This window comes from Trachurus trachurus (genome assembly GCF_905171665.1).
Source record: "Trachurus trachurus genome assembly, chromosome: 1".
NCBI lineage: Eukaryota > Metazoa > Chordata > Actinopteri > Carangiformes > Carangidae > Trachurus > Trachurus trachurus.
In genome coordinates this window covers 8,143,621-8,157,958 of record NC_139891.1, presented here as the reverse complement: position 1 = coordinate 8,157,958, position 14,338 = coordinate 8,143,621, and the positions used below count along the sequence as shown (strand labels likewise).

Genomic DNA, 14,338 nt, shown 5'->3' with positions numbered 1-14,338 from the left:
AAACCAGTTATCGTCTACTGATTCCACTTAGCAGTAGTGTAGAGTGATTGTTGCAGAGTGATTGTTGTTTTTTGGGGGGTTATTGAACCCATTGATGGATTGGAAGCAAACACCCATTGCTTTTACTATTAAACATTGTGATTTTGGAAAACACCGATTACAACATCTTTACCTTGCTGATGTCATGCAGTGTGGCCAGCTCCAGCAGCTGAGACAGAACATCCAAAGTGGCTCGTAGGAAACTTCCAAACTTCTCCTGGGTACTGTGGAGGTCCAGTGTCACCTGGGAATCAACAACCAACAGCGATGTTCAGGTCACAGAAAAAGCCCAGGCATGTTGGGGTTTGTGGCTTAAAAACAGACAAAACTTTCTAACCTTGTAGTTGGCATGCGTAGCTTTGAGGACATCGTAGAGCTTGAGGTAGGGTGGCAGGTGGTAGAAGTTGCCCAGGGTTGTGGATTTGTTTAAAGCCGTCGACCCTGTGCCGTCTGCTGGCCTGCCTGCATGGTGGAAAAATCCATAACGACCAATCAAAACAAACCTTGCATCTACGACACTTTTTGAATCAGTCAATTCGTCAAAGAGATTTGCAGGGCTGTCTACTGAATGCATCACAAGCAGCAGATTGTCATTTTTTACTGAAACTGTTTAACATCATCTCTCTGTGCAACTGTTTGAGGGAGAAGTTGTCAGACATTGTTGGATTGTTACAACCCCACTTATAAGTGACATAACAGACCTATTTAATTAAGACAAGAGTTGCCTCATTAAACATTTCCTGACAGCGTTGCGTACCTGTGTTGACCTCATTGCTTTTCTTTGGGCTCATAGGGGCAGCACTGGGCTCAGCAGCCTCCTTCTCCTTGCCTTTCCTGCGGATGGGACTGAGGGACGGGGTGTTGCTCAGGGAGGGGAGGGTGGCCTAAAAAGTGCAGAACAGTAGAGAAAACAAATTATATAACTGCCTGCGTGCAGATATATCGTATAAATACCACTAAATGTGGCTTGGAAATACTTGGTTTGACTATGGGCCAATCAAAGAAAATCAATCACTTCATGAGACTTACCTTAACTGCTGGTCCTGGGGGTGTGTCGTCCAGTACGTGGGCACAGATGTTGAGGACCTTCAGCAGGTGGGAGAAGAGCTGCTCCAGCATGGCCACCAGGGAGCGCTCCGACAGCGCCGCCCAGGGTTCCTCCATCTTGTTTGGGCCGCTGCTGGTGCTGGTGCTCCCGCTGCTGCCCTCCTCCTCTCCAGACCATGGGTTGCGCATGCATTTTGGTGCCACGGCTGCAAATATGAATGACAGTTGACAAGTGACTGTTGTGCACTTTGCATTTGCATTTTTACTTTAGCATTAGGTAATGTCTTGTCTTGTGTATTGTATTTTATTCTGTCACCGTGGGACAGTGAGGAACAGCTTTTTCGATTTATCTGTATGTCTGGTACATGTGGTGGAACTGACTATAAAAATCTTGAATCTTGCATTCTCTATATTCTCCAAACAGAATGTTTGAACAACATGGGGATATTTTTCTGCATTTTCAAACGGCTTTCAATTTCAGTGCATTTTTTACCCACCAGCAAGCAGATTGCCAGAAAGCAAAAGTGCATCCTGATGTGCAGAAAGATCCAGTGGAAACCAAGCGGAGGAGAGGAGGGAGAGGACCATGTTGGCCATTCCCACAGTCAGAGTTCTCCGCTCTGTGTCTGGTGCAGAAGAGGAGGTGGCTGTGGATCCTGAAGCGCTACTGGGCTGGGACAGGCTGGCCGAAGAAAGGACAGTGAGGCGACAGTCAGATATGCATACAGTAGCAGAAGTGAAATGTGGAGAAAGTATGTGTTGTGTGGCATGTCACGCGAGAAGAACAGCAGCAACAAGAATGAACTGATGAGGCAGAGAGAGGGGACACAAACCTGAGGGTCCTGCACCTGCTGCGGTTCAGACTTGAGCGGGAAGAAAAGCTGCTGCTGGAGCTGATGTAGCCGCAGTGCCAACCTGTGCTCCAGGTGCAAACTGGAAAGTTGGCAGCCAGGAGGCAAAGGGCCTCACAGCAGCCAAACTACAGAGAGAAATACAAGAATAGTATTTAAACATTATGAAAATACAAAAACAAAAATACTTTTTATACGGCAGGCAAAAAATAAAAAAGGAAGCTTACAGTTAGAGCTTTGGAGGTAGAGGAGGTGAAGGCGTGGGAGACGGCGGTGACAACTCTGGACAAATTGTTCTCCATTGTGACGTCACACACAGTGTTGGACATGTTGTACCCTCTGTATGTCCTGGTGGGGAACAGAGATCAGTTTTTTTGGGATGGATACCAAACCTTTTATTAAAAATAGGAATACATTTTTAAAGACCAGAGGATCAATAGACTGATATCAGTTCTGCTCTCAGAAAAATCAATACATTTCCAATTAATTAATTAATGCTCTATGAAAACCTGATGAGTAGAGTTTAAGTCCCAGATGGATGAGCAGCATCGGTAAAGTATTGGCATCATTTAATCTCAACAATACTCATCCCTACAACTACACACTGTAGACACCATGAAACAAGATAAGACGATTTCTCAAGAGGCAACTAAAAGCCTATGGGATGCAACACCAAATAAATCATTTTATATATGTGTAAACCTTGTGATTGTGGTAACGGTGAACTGGGAGGGTGGCTGTGCCTCGTGCATAAGCAGCTGCAGGTAGACTGAACTCTGGTCCCGGGCGATGGCCACTACCGGGTCCACCTGGCCCTGGTCACAGTCATAGAACAACCTGGGAACGAGTCTGGTGAAGGGACAGAGGAGACGGGAGGAAAGGATTAGTAGAGATTGAGAAGGAGCATGTAAGAAAACAAGAGCAATCCTATCACAGCAAAATTAACTGAAATCAAAGAGGGACTTGTCTGCAGTCAAGTATTCGTTGGGGATGAAAATTTTGAATGTTTTTTATGACCGATAACCGATGCTCGTTAACTGATTATTAACCATTAACCGATTGAAATGCTTGTGGGGGTCATCACTGACGGCTTTTTTTGCCGTTACAAAATACACACACGCACTGCAACAGCTGATCAGTGTCAGATCCACTGAGCTCTGTCTCAGATGGAGGTTAAATCGTCCAATGTTGAACTGTTTTGATACAAAGTGCAGCCAAACACCAGGCTGAAGAGAGAGGAAAAGCAAAGCTGAACCAGCTGGAGACTGCAGCAACGTCTTTTTTCCTTTTTTTTTTTTAAGCAGCGCCATTGTTAAAGGTGATGCACATCTATGTCCCTGTAAGCTATATTTATTGTCTGACCTTCCCTCATGGGGACTGCGTTGCATAACTGGAACATACTGCAAGTCCTCCTGTGTAACTTTTTACTGCAAAATATGACTGAAGCCAAGTGGAAGTCTGCACGTGTCGACACGCCCCAATGAGTTGACAACATAAGCTAATAAAGAAAAATTAAAGCTTCATTTGGTAACAATTATTCAGTCATATTTGCTGTAACTGTCACTATATTCTGATAGTCGGACATTAAATGGGTAATTTAGGACAAAGTGTAATCGTATTTGCTGAAATCCACCGCAACCCAAGGCAGAGGGTCATAAAGGTAACTGATAGTGTATTGTCTTGAAATTTCCGACCAAGTCGCGGACTACACTTTCACTTTCGTCAACTTACCAACTGTAGCTTTAACCAATAGTATTAAATCGATCAAAGTTTTTGTTATCGGTTAAACGGTTAATCATACTAGATGTCTATTAATCTTCCTCACCAATTTATTTGTCATGACCAAAATTGCAGGCAGGATGCCATCCAGCTAGTGTGTTACGCATTGTATATGTGTGTCCCTACAAAAATGAATGTATGGCACCATCGCACAGGGAAACCAACGCTTTTACAGGCCCTGTCGGTAGATACCAGCCTCACTCTGTGTGGAGTCGCACCAGTGGCAGCACACTGCTCAGTGCTGGAACCATAAAGACTGCCACACACAAATCTGACACACAAAAATACACATTTAGAGACAAAATTATTCACTGACGTACGTTATGTGATAAGATAGTAAAGATGGTGTACCTGCTGACTGCAGAGGCAGCCACGTGCCGCACTCTTGGATCATCGTCTCCCAACAGCTGGATGACCACATCGTTCAGGATCCTGTCCTGCAGCCGCAGTCGCTATACAAAGACGAATATGGACAAACGCAGGCAAGTGAAGCAGCAAAAGATACATCCTGCATGTGTGTCCTTAAACAGTGACATTTGCATTTTGCTGAGAATACAAAGAAGCTGGACTGTAGAGTTTACCCCAGTAAAGTGATGAGCTCCTTTGTGCAAACTCTCCGTTTTCCTTTCCAGGAAATGAAGTAATCTAAAACAGAGGATGAGTGAATTATTAAAAAGGCTGTCACAGGTTATACATTACAATGGTGAGTTTCTGACAAAGTTTATTCATGCTTTATTCTTCTAAAACTTAAGGCGTTAAGGATGGTGAACATGCTCAGTCCATTTACAACAGCAAGATGATTCAGTGAGTGACTGTGGAAGAGGAAAAAAAAAAGGTAGCAATGTCTCCTACCGAAAGTCCATCTCAGCCAGCGTCTCCAAGAGCTCGGTGCGAACGAGCCAATAGGACAAGTCCTTCAGAGCCAGCAGGTCTATCACCAACTGCAAGCCCAGCTCACTCAGGGTGCTGCTGCACAGCGTCATGATGCAGTGCTGCAACACAGCCAGGCAACAGAACGGTTAGACTCAAAACCAACACACAGAGCACTAGTGATAAACTGACTGAAACTGACTCTCCCTTACCCTCACTGCAGAACAAGCCATCTTGCAGGTGACAGAGGATTCGTCTTTGAGAGTTCTCTGGAGAAAAGGTACCAAGTCCACCAGGGACAGAGGGTTACCTGGGCAGGACAGACGAGGGAGAGGAACACTGTCAAATACAAACCTGACAACTACAGCTGTGCAACACACACACACACTCCCCCCATACAAACCTGTTGCACTCTGCACACCGGCCAGCCAGGTGTGTATGTTGAAACGTGTTTTGGTGAGTGCAGCCTGCAAGATGGCTCCACAGAGGATGGCTGTGGCCCCCCGGATCTGAGGGTCCCCATGCTCAATGAGGCCCAGCACATCACTGATATACTGCTGCTCTGCAAGGGCACAGAGGAAGGAAAGGAGTGTGTGAGGGAGGGGGGCAAAGACAGAACTAAATACAGTTGTCAGTTATACATCATCATCAGCCCAATAATTATTACAATAAAAACTGCAGCAGCTGTCAAAAACACTTACAGGGATAGTTCAACAATTTTGCAAATTGGCCCATTACCATAATCCCTATAGTCATAGCAGTTCCACTTTTTTATCAGTTTAAAAATATCTCCGTTTATGAGGGTGAAATCACCGTGTTCGTGTGGTTGAGAGGCCCAATTGGACAGAAAAATGCGTTTAGGAATATATCGTATTTGCGTAGTCCAGGCCTTAATTCACTGGGGCATTGAAAATGCTCTTCAGTGTAAACTGAATGCAGTATTTAGCTCATGCAGACGGTCTCCAAATCTTTAGCACCGACGGCTCAAAGTTTAGTCTCCATGTAATGGCATCCTGGAAAGTTCTTATTTTGTCCTCTCATGGTGCACAGTTGTCAGCCTGTAATAAAAGCTGCTGACTTGATGGCCAAAGGGAACTTCACCAGTGACAGAGATGGTTCCCAGTCGGTGCAGCCGGAGGAGACCAACTGTCCTGCCTCGCTCCAAAGAGTTTGAATGTGGTGACATGGAGACATTCTGCAGCGCCAACAACAGGCAAACTATTTCTAGCATGTGTTGTTTAAAGCCTAGTGTAATGACCCATTCCCTTACCAAAACAAAACAAAAAAAAGGAATCATGGCAGCTGATCACTGGTGGCTTGATGACGCCTGCACAAATTAAGTGAGTGTCCAAACGAAGTTTCCCATGGTAACCAAGATTTCTTTCTTTCTCTCTATGTCATTGAACTAAACAAAACCCCAATCTTCCGCAAACAAAAATATCCATATCCAATATAAACCAATACATACACTTCAGCACGGCACAGAACGGTCAAGCTGTATTACACGTTGCACCACCACCGATTGTGTATGACCTCACTCCCTCTCAGGAAGCTCACCCAAATAAAACACTAAATATACAGGAATGCTCTTACACTTATACACCACAACAAACCAGAGGTGTGTCTCTACACATGAAGGTGAGTGAGCCTCATGTCAGTGAGTCAGCTTATAGTCCAACTACACAGGTGTTTTCACTTGTTGCCTGATTAGCATTTAGGACTGGGTGCAAACTGCACTAATCAACATCACCTGCTGCTAGTCCAAAGGCACCACCTGTTTCCTATTTGGCTCCGCCCATTTTTACCCTGAACAAAGGTCTGCAGTGGGTCTGCAGAGTTTCTTAACACTGAAGCTGTTTCGTGTTTTTTTTCTCATTAGTTTTTAACAGAACCAAATCAGGGCAGACTCAGTGAGATTCAACAAAATTTGGAGACTCAATACTGTGATGAATATTGCTACATTAACTCTGTCCCTAAAGCTGGGGACACACTACACGGTTTTCACAGTCAAATCAAATCAAACTTTATTTATAAAGCACTCTTCATACATTAAAAACGTAGCACCAAGTGCTTTACATGTTTTAAAATGTTACCGATTAGAAAAGACTTGGAGTACACACTAACCGACTGGCTTTAGCAGATTTTTATGTCGACTGGGGAGTGGGGATCACATATTTAACGACAGGGCCAGATGAGATCACAGACTAAACGATTTGTCAAACCAACTGAAGCCAACTGAACGCATCAGACTTTAGCAGGAGTGACAGTCTGAGGAGTGTAGATGTGTAGTGATTTCCACAGATGCACTTAGTTGAGTTAACAACAACAACATACAGCGGCTGACAACCTGCTAACTGCATGTTAGCGGAATTGATTCCACCCATGAATGCTGTTGCTAGGCAACCATGTCAACACATTCTACAAAGCGTAAACAAACATGGATGACATACGGTTTCGCTGCTGGTGTGAGAAAAAGAACGAAACAGGTCTGGATTACGGTGTGGAGGAGTCGACGTTCATTTGTCCTACCTCCTCTTTTTCATTGGCTGTGGGCGACGCAGTTGGGTCGGTAACCAGTACACACTACCCAACTGCGTCCAGAGTAGGTTAACACAATTCAAGCCTGTTTGAATTGCTGCGGTTAAAGTCTGGTGGCGCCTGCTCGCCTCACACACTTGTCGATTTCAGTCTGTACTCCGTCACACACCAACAGATTTCTGGGCCAACTCGCCAGGCCGACTGTACCCAACTAGTGCCGACTGGTGCAGACTGGACCCGACTGTGAATTGTGGGCAGAATCAAGCCCCATCTTTAGGCACACTTAGGCTGCCCATGCATCATCTACATACGACTGTGCTTATCTTTTGTGGCCCCTACCGTCTGCTGGGATGCCGTCCAGCGGCTCCAGGTAGAGAGAATTGAAGAAAGCATCAGGGTGTAGTGCTGCTGCCGCCCCAACGCAGCTGACCGCCAGGGCCTTCACGCTGACTCGCACCTCCTTGTCAGGGATCAGACCTTCAGGAACAGAGACAAGAAATCAGTGGTTGCCCTTCAGAGCTCAACTAAGTCAGAGCTGGGCAGGAAACTGAACAAGCACCAAAACAAACATTAAGAGCTTCTTATGAGTTTAATCCTGCTCACAACTGGTAATTTGGCTGATCAATGTGTGTGTTCATGGACTGTCAGTGTCCCCTTGAAAAATTAAACTTCATGTTCCGACCGACATTAGTCTGTGTTCACTAAAAGTGAAGATGGCAATACTGACTCTTACTGAATTTCCCTTCAGGGATGAATATACTTTTATTATTATTATTTTATTCTATCCATTCTCTCTAAACCTGAGCAGCTCATGTGAGAACGTTGTGGCTTCACTTGAAGATGAAGCCAAACCAAAAGGTGAAATGCGAACCCTCCTAATTTCAGCAACCAGAGGTAACATCACATCATATCACTCAACATGAGGAGAGAGACCGGTGCACCAAAGAAGCTGCTCCTTTTTCCTACATATTCAAATTTTGAGTTTTCTTAATACTTACAATACAAATAACTTTGCAATTATAATTCTGGATAAGTGAACATTTTTGAACAAAAACATTCAACAAACTCAAACAAAACTGATTTCATTATCCTCATCTTTCAAAATCTGTTTGGACATATTTTATGCAGTTGTTGTGATGACTCACCATTCTTCTGTCCTGTCAGCAGGAAGGAAGCAGCGAGGAGCCGTACACAGTGGACCAGTGGCTCCTTCCCCTGGTCCGTATAATGTCCAATGGGACCTTTTATCCGTGACGGCTAAAACACAAGCAGGAGGAACGTAATCAAATGTGGGAACATTTCTGTTTTGGCTTTTGTTACCTTAAAGGGATAGTTCATCATTTTGGCTTTTGTTACCTTAAAGGGATAGTTCATCATTTTGGCAAATTGGCCCGTTGCCATAATCCCTATAGTCGTAGCAGTAGGTTTGTTACCTTTAATTGTTGGGGCAAGCTATTTTTAGAACGGAGCAGAGCCGCAAGCTGCTCAGAGCTACACTACGGAGGCTAATGGGATTTCTTGGTTTCCCCCATCAAACTCATCAAATACACAATCCAACAACTCCAAAACTGAGTTGTTTCCGAGGCAAATGCAGAGACTGCTTGCCAAAAAACTGCCCCCGATGGGAACGTGCATCAGCGGTTTTGCATGAATTTACCTCGAAAACAACTCTGTCTCATGACGTTCTGTTATTATCCCATAGCGTGGTGAATGTGCAGGTCGCAACTTGTCCACGAGAACGTTCTGGAGTTGTTGGATTGTGTATTTGATGAGTTTGATGAGGGAAAATTAGCCTCCGTAGCGTAGCTCAGAGTATCTCGCGGCTCTGCTGCGCCGTTCTAAAAACAGCTTGCACCGACACTTAAAGGTAACAAACCTACTCCTAAAACTATAGGGATTATGGCAATGGGCCAATTTGCCAAAATGTTGAACTATCCCTTTAACTTCTGCTGTGAAACACAGGCACAGATTTAATTTAGGTGTCATCACCTTGTTGTCAGGTTCGGGTTCTGCAGGTTCGTCCTTTGGTATGAAGCGATCCACGCTGCTGTCTGAACCCTGCCGGTTGTGACCTCGGCCCTCGAACAGATGAGGCTTGCTCAGAGCTGCATACAAAACACACACACATTAAGCATGACGGAGGCATCAGTGAGCAGAGCCTGCACTTGAGTACTAATGCACACAAACATACCCAGCGCCGACTGCAGGAATGGTTCTGGTGGTTCTTCCTGGGAGGGCGGTGCTGCTCCTTCATCTTCTTCATCCTGTAGTGTTCCGATCTGCATCCCAGAGTATTGGCTCTCGCTGCCATCCAGCACCTTATGCACATGGACACACACAAATTACATATCTCCAGAGGGGAAATAAACTCAGCTTTGCAAATACAACAAACGTAATGATCTGTTTAAAATGCAACCGCATGCATAGGAGACCTAAAGAGTTTCGAGTGACCGAGTTAGATTTGCTGGGTTGAAGACAAAGACACACACAACAAAAAAGCTCAAACTGGAAGTTAAACAACAGTCCCTCTATTAAAACTCTTCTGGATCATGCTTGGGTCTGACACGGTTTACAGCAAATCAACTGCATACAGGAAAAAAAAGCAAAGGCTCGAGAACTCTTCATTGCTGTCGCCACAATCCACCAGAGGAAGAGCAAGCTTTTGATCCAAACTATTTAACATTATTAGACTTTTTGAAATTAATTTCCCCATGATAGGCACCTATCGTTTTTACTTTTTATTTTCAGATACACCACTTGAAGTTCACATTTGCAGGGAACTAGTCAGGCAACGAGGCTTCCTCTGAGGAGGAGGATTCCATGAGCTACTTGAAATGTTATCGTTTCTCTGTCCAGGTTTGGCTTCCGCTGGAACAAAAGCCCGTCATAGCCTCTCAAAAAGGAATTAGGAAAACAACTAAGGAACGGACGGCACTTCATGCTTGTAGTTTTGAACTTCATGGCAAGCCGGTACACATGGGTTATCGGGGTTGCTTGTTTTTTTACAAAGGTCGTTCAAAGGCATCTCATTTTTGGAAACTGGAAACAAGGAAAACAAGGGGCTCAATGTATTGTCAGTGACAGTACAGAGTGGGGAGGTAGCCATGAGCAGGAAAGGATTCTGGTGCACGGGGTTGAGACGAACAAGCGGGCGAGAGGAGAGAGAGAGAGAGAACGAAGAAGCCAAAAGTTTCCAGACAAGCAAGCCCCTCCCACTTGGTTTTCACAGCGTCCAATCGGCTGACCTTGTCACTAGAGCTAGAGGAGGAGGTGGCATAGAAGGAGGAAGAGGAGGAGAAAGAAGAAGAAGACGACGAAGAGGAGGCAGTGTAGACAGAAGAGTCACTGTCTGTGGCGTCGGGACCCTCGGTGGAAGTTGGCGAGGGTGGGGAAGGCTCAATCACCCGCGGCAATGGAGTGCGCGACTGCGGCGGAGTGAGGAGAGGATAAAGGTGAGGGGGGGGCAAGATCATAGAGGTAGAATTGTTAGAATGGACACAACAAAATGTCTCCAGTCACAAGTTAACATGACCTGTCCCCCAGAAACTCAGCTGGTTCAATATAGGGTGTGTTCAGCACATGTGACAATTTTGTAAAATAATCCTATAATCTTGTACTCTTGTAATTTTTATCGTCATTATGTCAATGTCCATCAATATGTACTGTCCCCATTTAAAAAAAATAAAATAAATCTGAAATCTCCAGAACAGGCGGTTGTCTATGTTTAAAGGGATAGTTAAACATTTTGGCAAATTGTCCCATTGCCATAATCCCTATAGTTTTAGGAGTAGGTTCATTACCTTTAATTGTCGGTGTAAGCTATCTTTAAATCGGTGGAGCAGAGCCACGAGCTGCTCAGAGCTACGCTACGGAGGCTAATGGGATTTCTTGGTTTCCCTCATCAAACTCATTAAATACACAATCCAACAACTCCAAAACACTCTGGTGGACAAGTTGTGCCCTGGCCTGCACATTCCATTAGCCTCCGTAGCGTAGCTCTGAGCAGCTCGTGGCTCTGCTCCACCGATTTAAAAATAGCTTGCACCGACAATTAAAGGTAATGAGCCTACTCTTAAACTATAGGGATTATGGCAATGGGACAATTTGCCAAAATGTTGAACTATCCCTTTAAAGGCAGAATATACGTTTTCGCATTTCCACGTTAGACCTATTGGCCAACTGCAAACACATTAGCCTGTTCACAGTATCCAACAACCTCTAATAGTAGCAGTGCTTTGGCTTTCTGGAAATTAAGAACATGTCTGCATCAGCAGAATTGAGGGCATTTCTAACATAATCTAATATCAGACTTCTGAGGAAAACAAGCAGTGATGCTAAATCACAGATCAAAGATTTGGTTCAGAGACTTGCTTGAGCCCAGTCAGTCATTCAGGTACATGGGGAAAAACTGAGCTCTCTCTCTCTATTCTATTTTATTTTATATATCTTTATTAGGGCTGCAGCAAGTAGCGGGGGGCGGGTGTATCCGAGTAGGTGAAATGGTACTCGGATGCCGCCCAAGCCGAGCGAGTACTCGAATACTCGGATATCGGCTACAGCCCTAATCTTTATGAATTTTTTAAATGAAATAACAACTACTGCAGCAAACTTACATAAAAAATGAGACATTAATGCGTGGTTATTGCTTTCTACCATGAACTTATGAAAAGCTGAACCTTCTGGGCCAGCCGTCCCCTAATACCATGATCTGAACACCAGTTAAAATCTGTCTGTGGATCTTTAACATGCTGTGTGTGGATGAAAGCCTTAAAATAACAGAAAGACTCTTATAAGCTGCTACAAATATCTGCCAAAGGGCATTTTCCATGGATCAACTCAAACTTATCCAAATATTTGTTTTTGCTACAATTACTGTTATTTTTTCCTTAATGTATGAAATAAAAAGTCACAGTACATTAAAATGTATATAAAAGGTTCATTTAGTGAGTGTTTGCTGCAGGTGTTTACATAGAACTGTTGTTGTGACGAACAGAAAATCTTTATTTTTTTGTCCATTCTACAAATCCTAATTCTATGAAGTGTACTGTATTGCAGCATCATTCATAAACTGGGTGCTTAGTCATGACGTACTCTGGGCCCAAAGGTGATTATAGCATTAAATGTATTTAAGTCTTTGGTATCTAGGGAGGAGTGGCAGACTCTATGTCCCACACATACATACACAGAAGCAAAAAGCTGTGTCCTGAAAGTAATCACATCTCATCACTTGCATACATACAGTCTCACTGACCAGTTCGGCTACGTCTGAGGGCGTGACAGCCGAGTCCGGCCCCTCTGTGGTCGTCTGGGAGGAGTCGCTTGGTGGGAGGGAGCGATCGTTGGTGCCTAGCAGGGCGCCGGCCTCTCCTAAGGGCCCTCCCTCCGGCGTGGCGTTTTCTGGCGTGGTGTAGTCGGCCGTCTCTGGAGTGATGTTGGCCCCGCCGCTGGAGCTCCGACTCAGCATTTCCTCCTCGTTGTCGTTGGGCGACTCCGGGGTGTCCGACGCGGAGGTCCCGCCTCCGCCGCCGCTGCCGCCGCCCTGCTCCGAGGAGGCGCTGAGGTCCACCGAGTCGCCGGGCTGCAGGGTGTGCTGGGAGGAGCGCGGCTGCTCGGTGATGATGTCGACCTGGGCTGTGGAGGAGCCGTCTGCCACGACTGACGCTGAAGGCAAAAACACACAATGGCCCTTTTTTTCTTCCTCTTGAGGTTACAGCGCTGCCCGCTGGTCTCACTGTGGATTACTGTCAGATTGCCAGCTTTGATAAACTTGACATCTCACCTGCGAAGGCACCAGCGGTCACCTCTGTCCTCTCAGGGTCGTCCTCCAACGCATCCTCCTCTCCAGACAGAATTTTACCTAAAAAGACAGAAAAAAAGATTAACCGCTATGAACAACAACATAGAAGGGAAAAAAAGCTGGGTATGGGTAATTTACTTTGAACTAAATGGATTAAAATAATGACCAGCTACTGCTTCATTTATTTCTATTGCAAAATGTACATTAAAACTCTATATATGTGTACATGTGGTGGAGATGGCATACATATGATTGTTTACTTGTACTTGCACTCTCCAATTGATTTCTAATTTATTTTCTATGACTGTTTTTACTGTAACTATGTATACCTGTTGTGAAGCACATTGAGTCTGCCTTGTGCATGAAATGCGCTTTATAAATAAAGTTGAATTTATTTTAATTGAATATATTATCTATTGTAAATCAAGGGACAGATCAGCAGTCTTCAGTGATACAGTCTGAGGTAATTGTTCTTCAACCTCCGAACGAGGGTGGAGGAGAGCAGTGGAGATAAGTAGACTAGTCACCTCTCTGTTTCCTGAGGAGGAGTGGACTGCAGGAAGACCCTCCCCCCGCTGCAAATGGCAGGAAAACAGGAAGCAGAAACAGGAGGTTGAGGAAGAGAAAAGCAGCAAAAGCTCAGAAGGAGGCTCATAGGAGACAGAGAAAAATTGTTACAGGCGACAGGGAACCAGTTAGCGAGCAAAGAAAAAAGGCCACAGAAGAAGACTAGAGGAGAGCACCAGCACAGTTCGGTCGACTGACGTCCTGGCAGAGTCAGTATGGGTTAATGAATTAATCGTTTCCTGAAGCAAATACATCCACATCCCAACTGCCTGGTATCTAGAGCATGTATGTTACTGAATGACCCACAGAGGAAAGAAAAGAAAGTACATGGTCCTGAATTTACCGATGAGCTCGAGGATACTTCCGGAGCGTGCGCGGCTCTCGGCGTCCTGGCGAAACACGGTGCCGTGTGGAATGCTGCCGGCGGTGATGAGCATGTGCAGCAGCTCTGGAGGCGGAGTCCTGAACACCTGCTGCAGGAGCTCCAGAGCAGCTGTGACCACGTTGTGATCCCAGTGCTGTGTGTAGTGTAGCGTGAGCTCGTACACCTTCAAACACACACACACACGGAAAAGTGAGCAAAAAGACAAAATGATAAAAATAGTAAAAACAACACGATGTGACCTTCTTTCTCCTCACCTGCAGCAGCTGCTCAGGTGTTGGCTGCACGTCAGCCTCCTTCCTCATGACTCCAAAGCTTCCCTTGAGGCTGGTGGTGTTGACGTGCTGCTGCAGGAGAGGCATCAGGTAGCGAAGGGTTAACAGCACCCCTAGGATCAGGTGGCTGGGGTGCTCCTCGTCCACTGGAACCAACAGTCCTGGAAAACAACAACAGGTCAGGGTGCATCTG

The 14,338-nt window shown here is 45.2% G+C and overlaps 1 protein-coding gene across 4 annotated transcripts in view; it reads right to left on the bottom strand.

Moving 5' to 3' along the window:
* htt (huntingtin) overlaps positions 1 to 14,338 on the bottom strand; it is a 43,471-nt gene that overhangs the window by 23,975 nt on the left and 5,158 nt on the right. For all 4 annotated transcript variants that reach the window (XM_083997275.1, XM_083997277.1, XM_083997276.1 and 1 more), the window contains exons 8-28: positions 14,128 to 14,306; positions 13,832 to 14,036; positions 12,904 to 12,981; positions 12,376 to 12,785; positions 9,316 to 9,442; positions 9,114 to 9,229; positions 8,270 to 8,381; positions 7,464 to 7,601; positions 4,990 to 5,148; positions 4,799 to 4,896; positions 4,569 to 4,708; positions 4,298 to 4,361; positions 4,068 to 4,168; positions 2,640 to 2,786; positions 2,165 to 2,285; positions 1,920 to 2,065; positions 1,584 to 1,768; positions 1,069 to 1,292; positions 797 to 923; positions 377 to 501; positions 173 to 283 (exon numbers count right to left, since the gene is read on the bottom strand). In XM_083997275.1, coding sequence (XP_083853401.1) covers positions 173 to 283; positions 377 to 501; positions 797 to 923; positions 1,069 to 1,292; positions 1,584 to 1,768; positions 1,920 to 2,065; positions 2,165 to 2,285; positions 2,640 to 2,786; positions 4,068 to 4,168; positions 4,298 to 4,361; positions 4,569 to 4,708; positions 4,799 to 4,896; positions 4,990 to 5,148; positions 7,464 to 7,601; positions 8,270 to 8,381; positions 9,114 to 9,229; positions 9,316 to 9,442; positions 12,376 to 12,785; positions 12,904 to 12,981; positions 13,832 to 14,036; positions 14,128 to 14,306 — 3,113 coding nt within the window. The remainder of the gene's footprint in view (positions 1 to 172; positions 284 to 376; positions 502 to 796; positions 924 to 1,068; positions 1,293 to 1,583; positions 1,769 to 1,919; positions 2,066 to 2,164; positions 2,286 to 2,639; positions 2,787 to 4,067; positions 4,169 to 4,297; positions 4,362 to 4,568; positions 4,709 to 4,798; positions 4,897 to 4,989; positions 5,149 to 7,463; positions 7,602 to 8,269; positions 8,382 to 9,113; positions 9,230 to 9,315; positions 9,443 to 12,375; positions 12,786 to 12,903; positions 12,982 to 13,831; positions 14,037 to 14,127; positions 14,307 to 14,338) is intronic.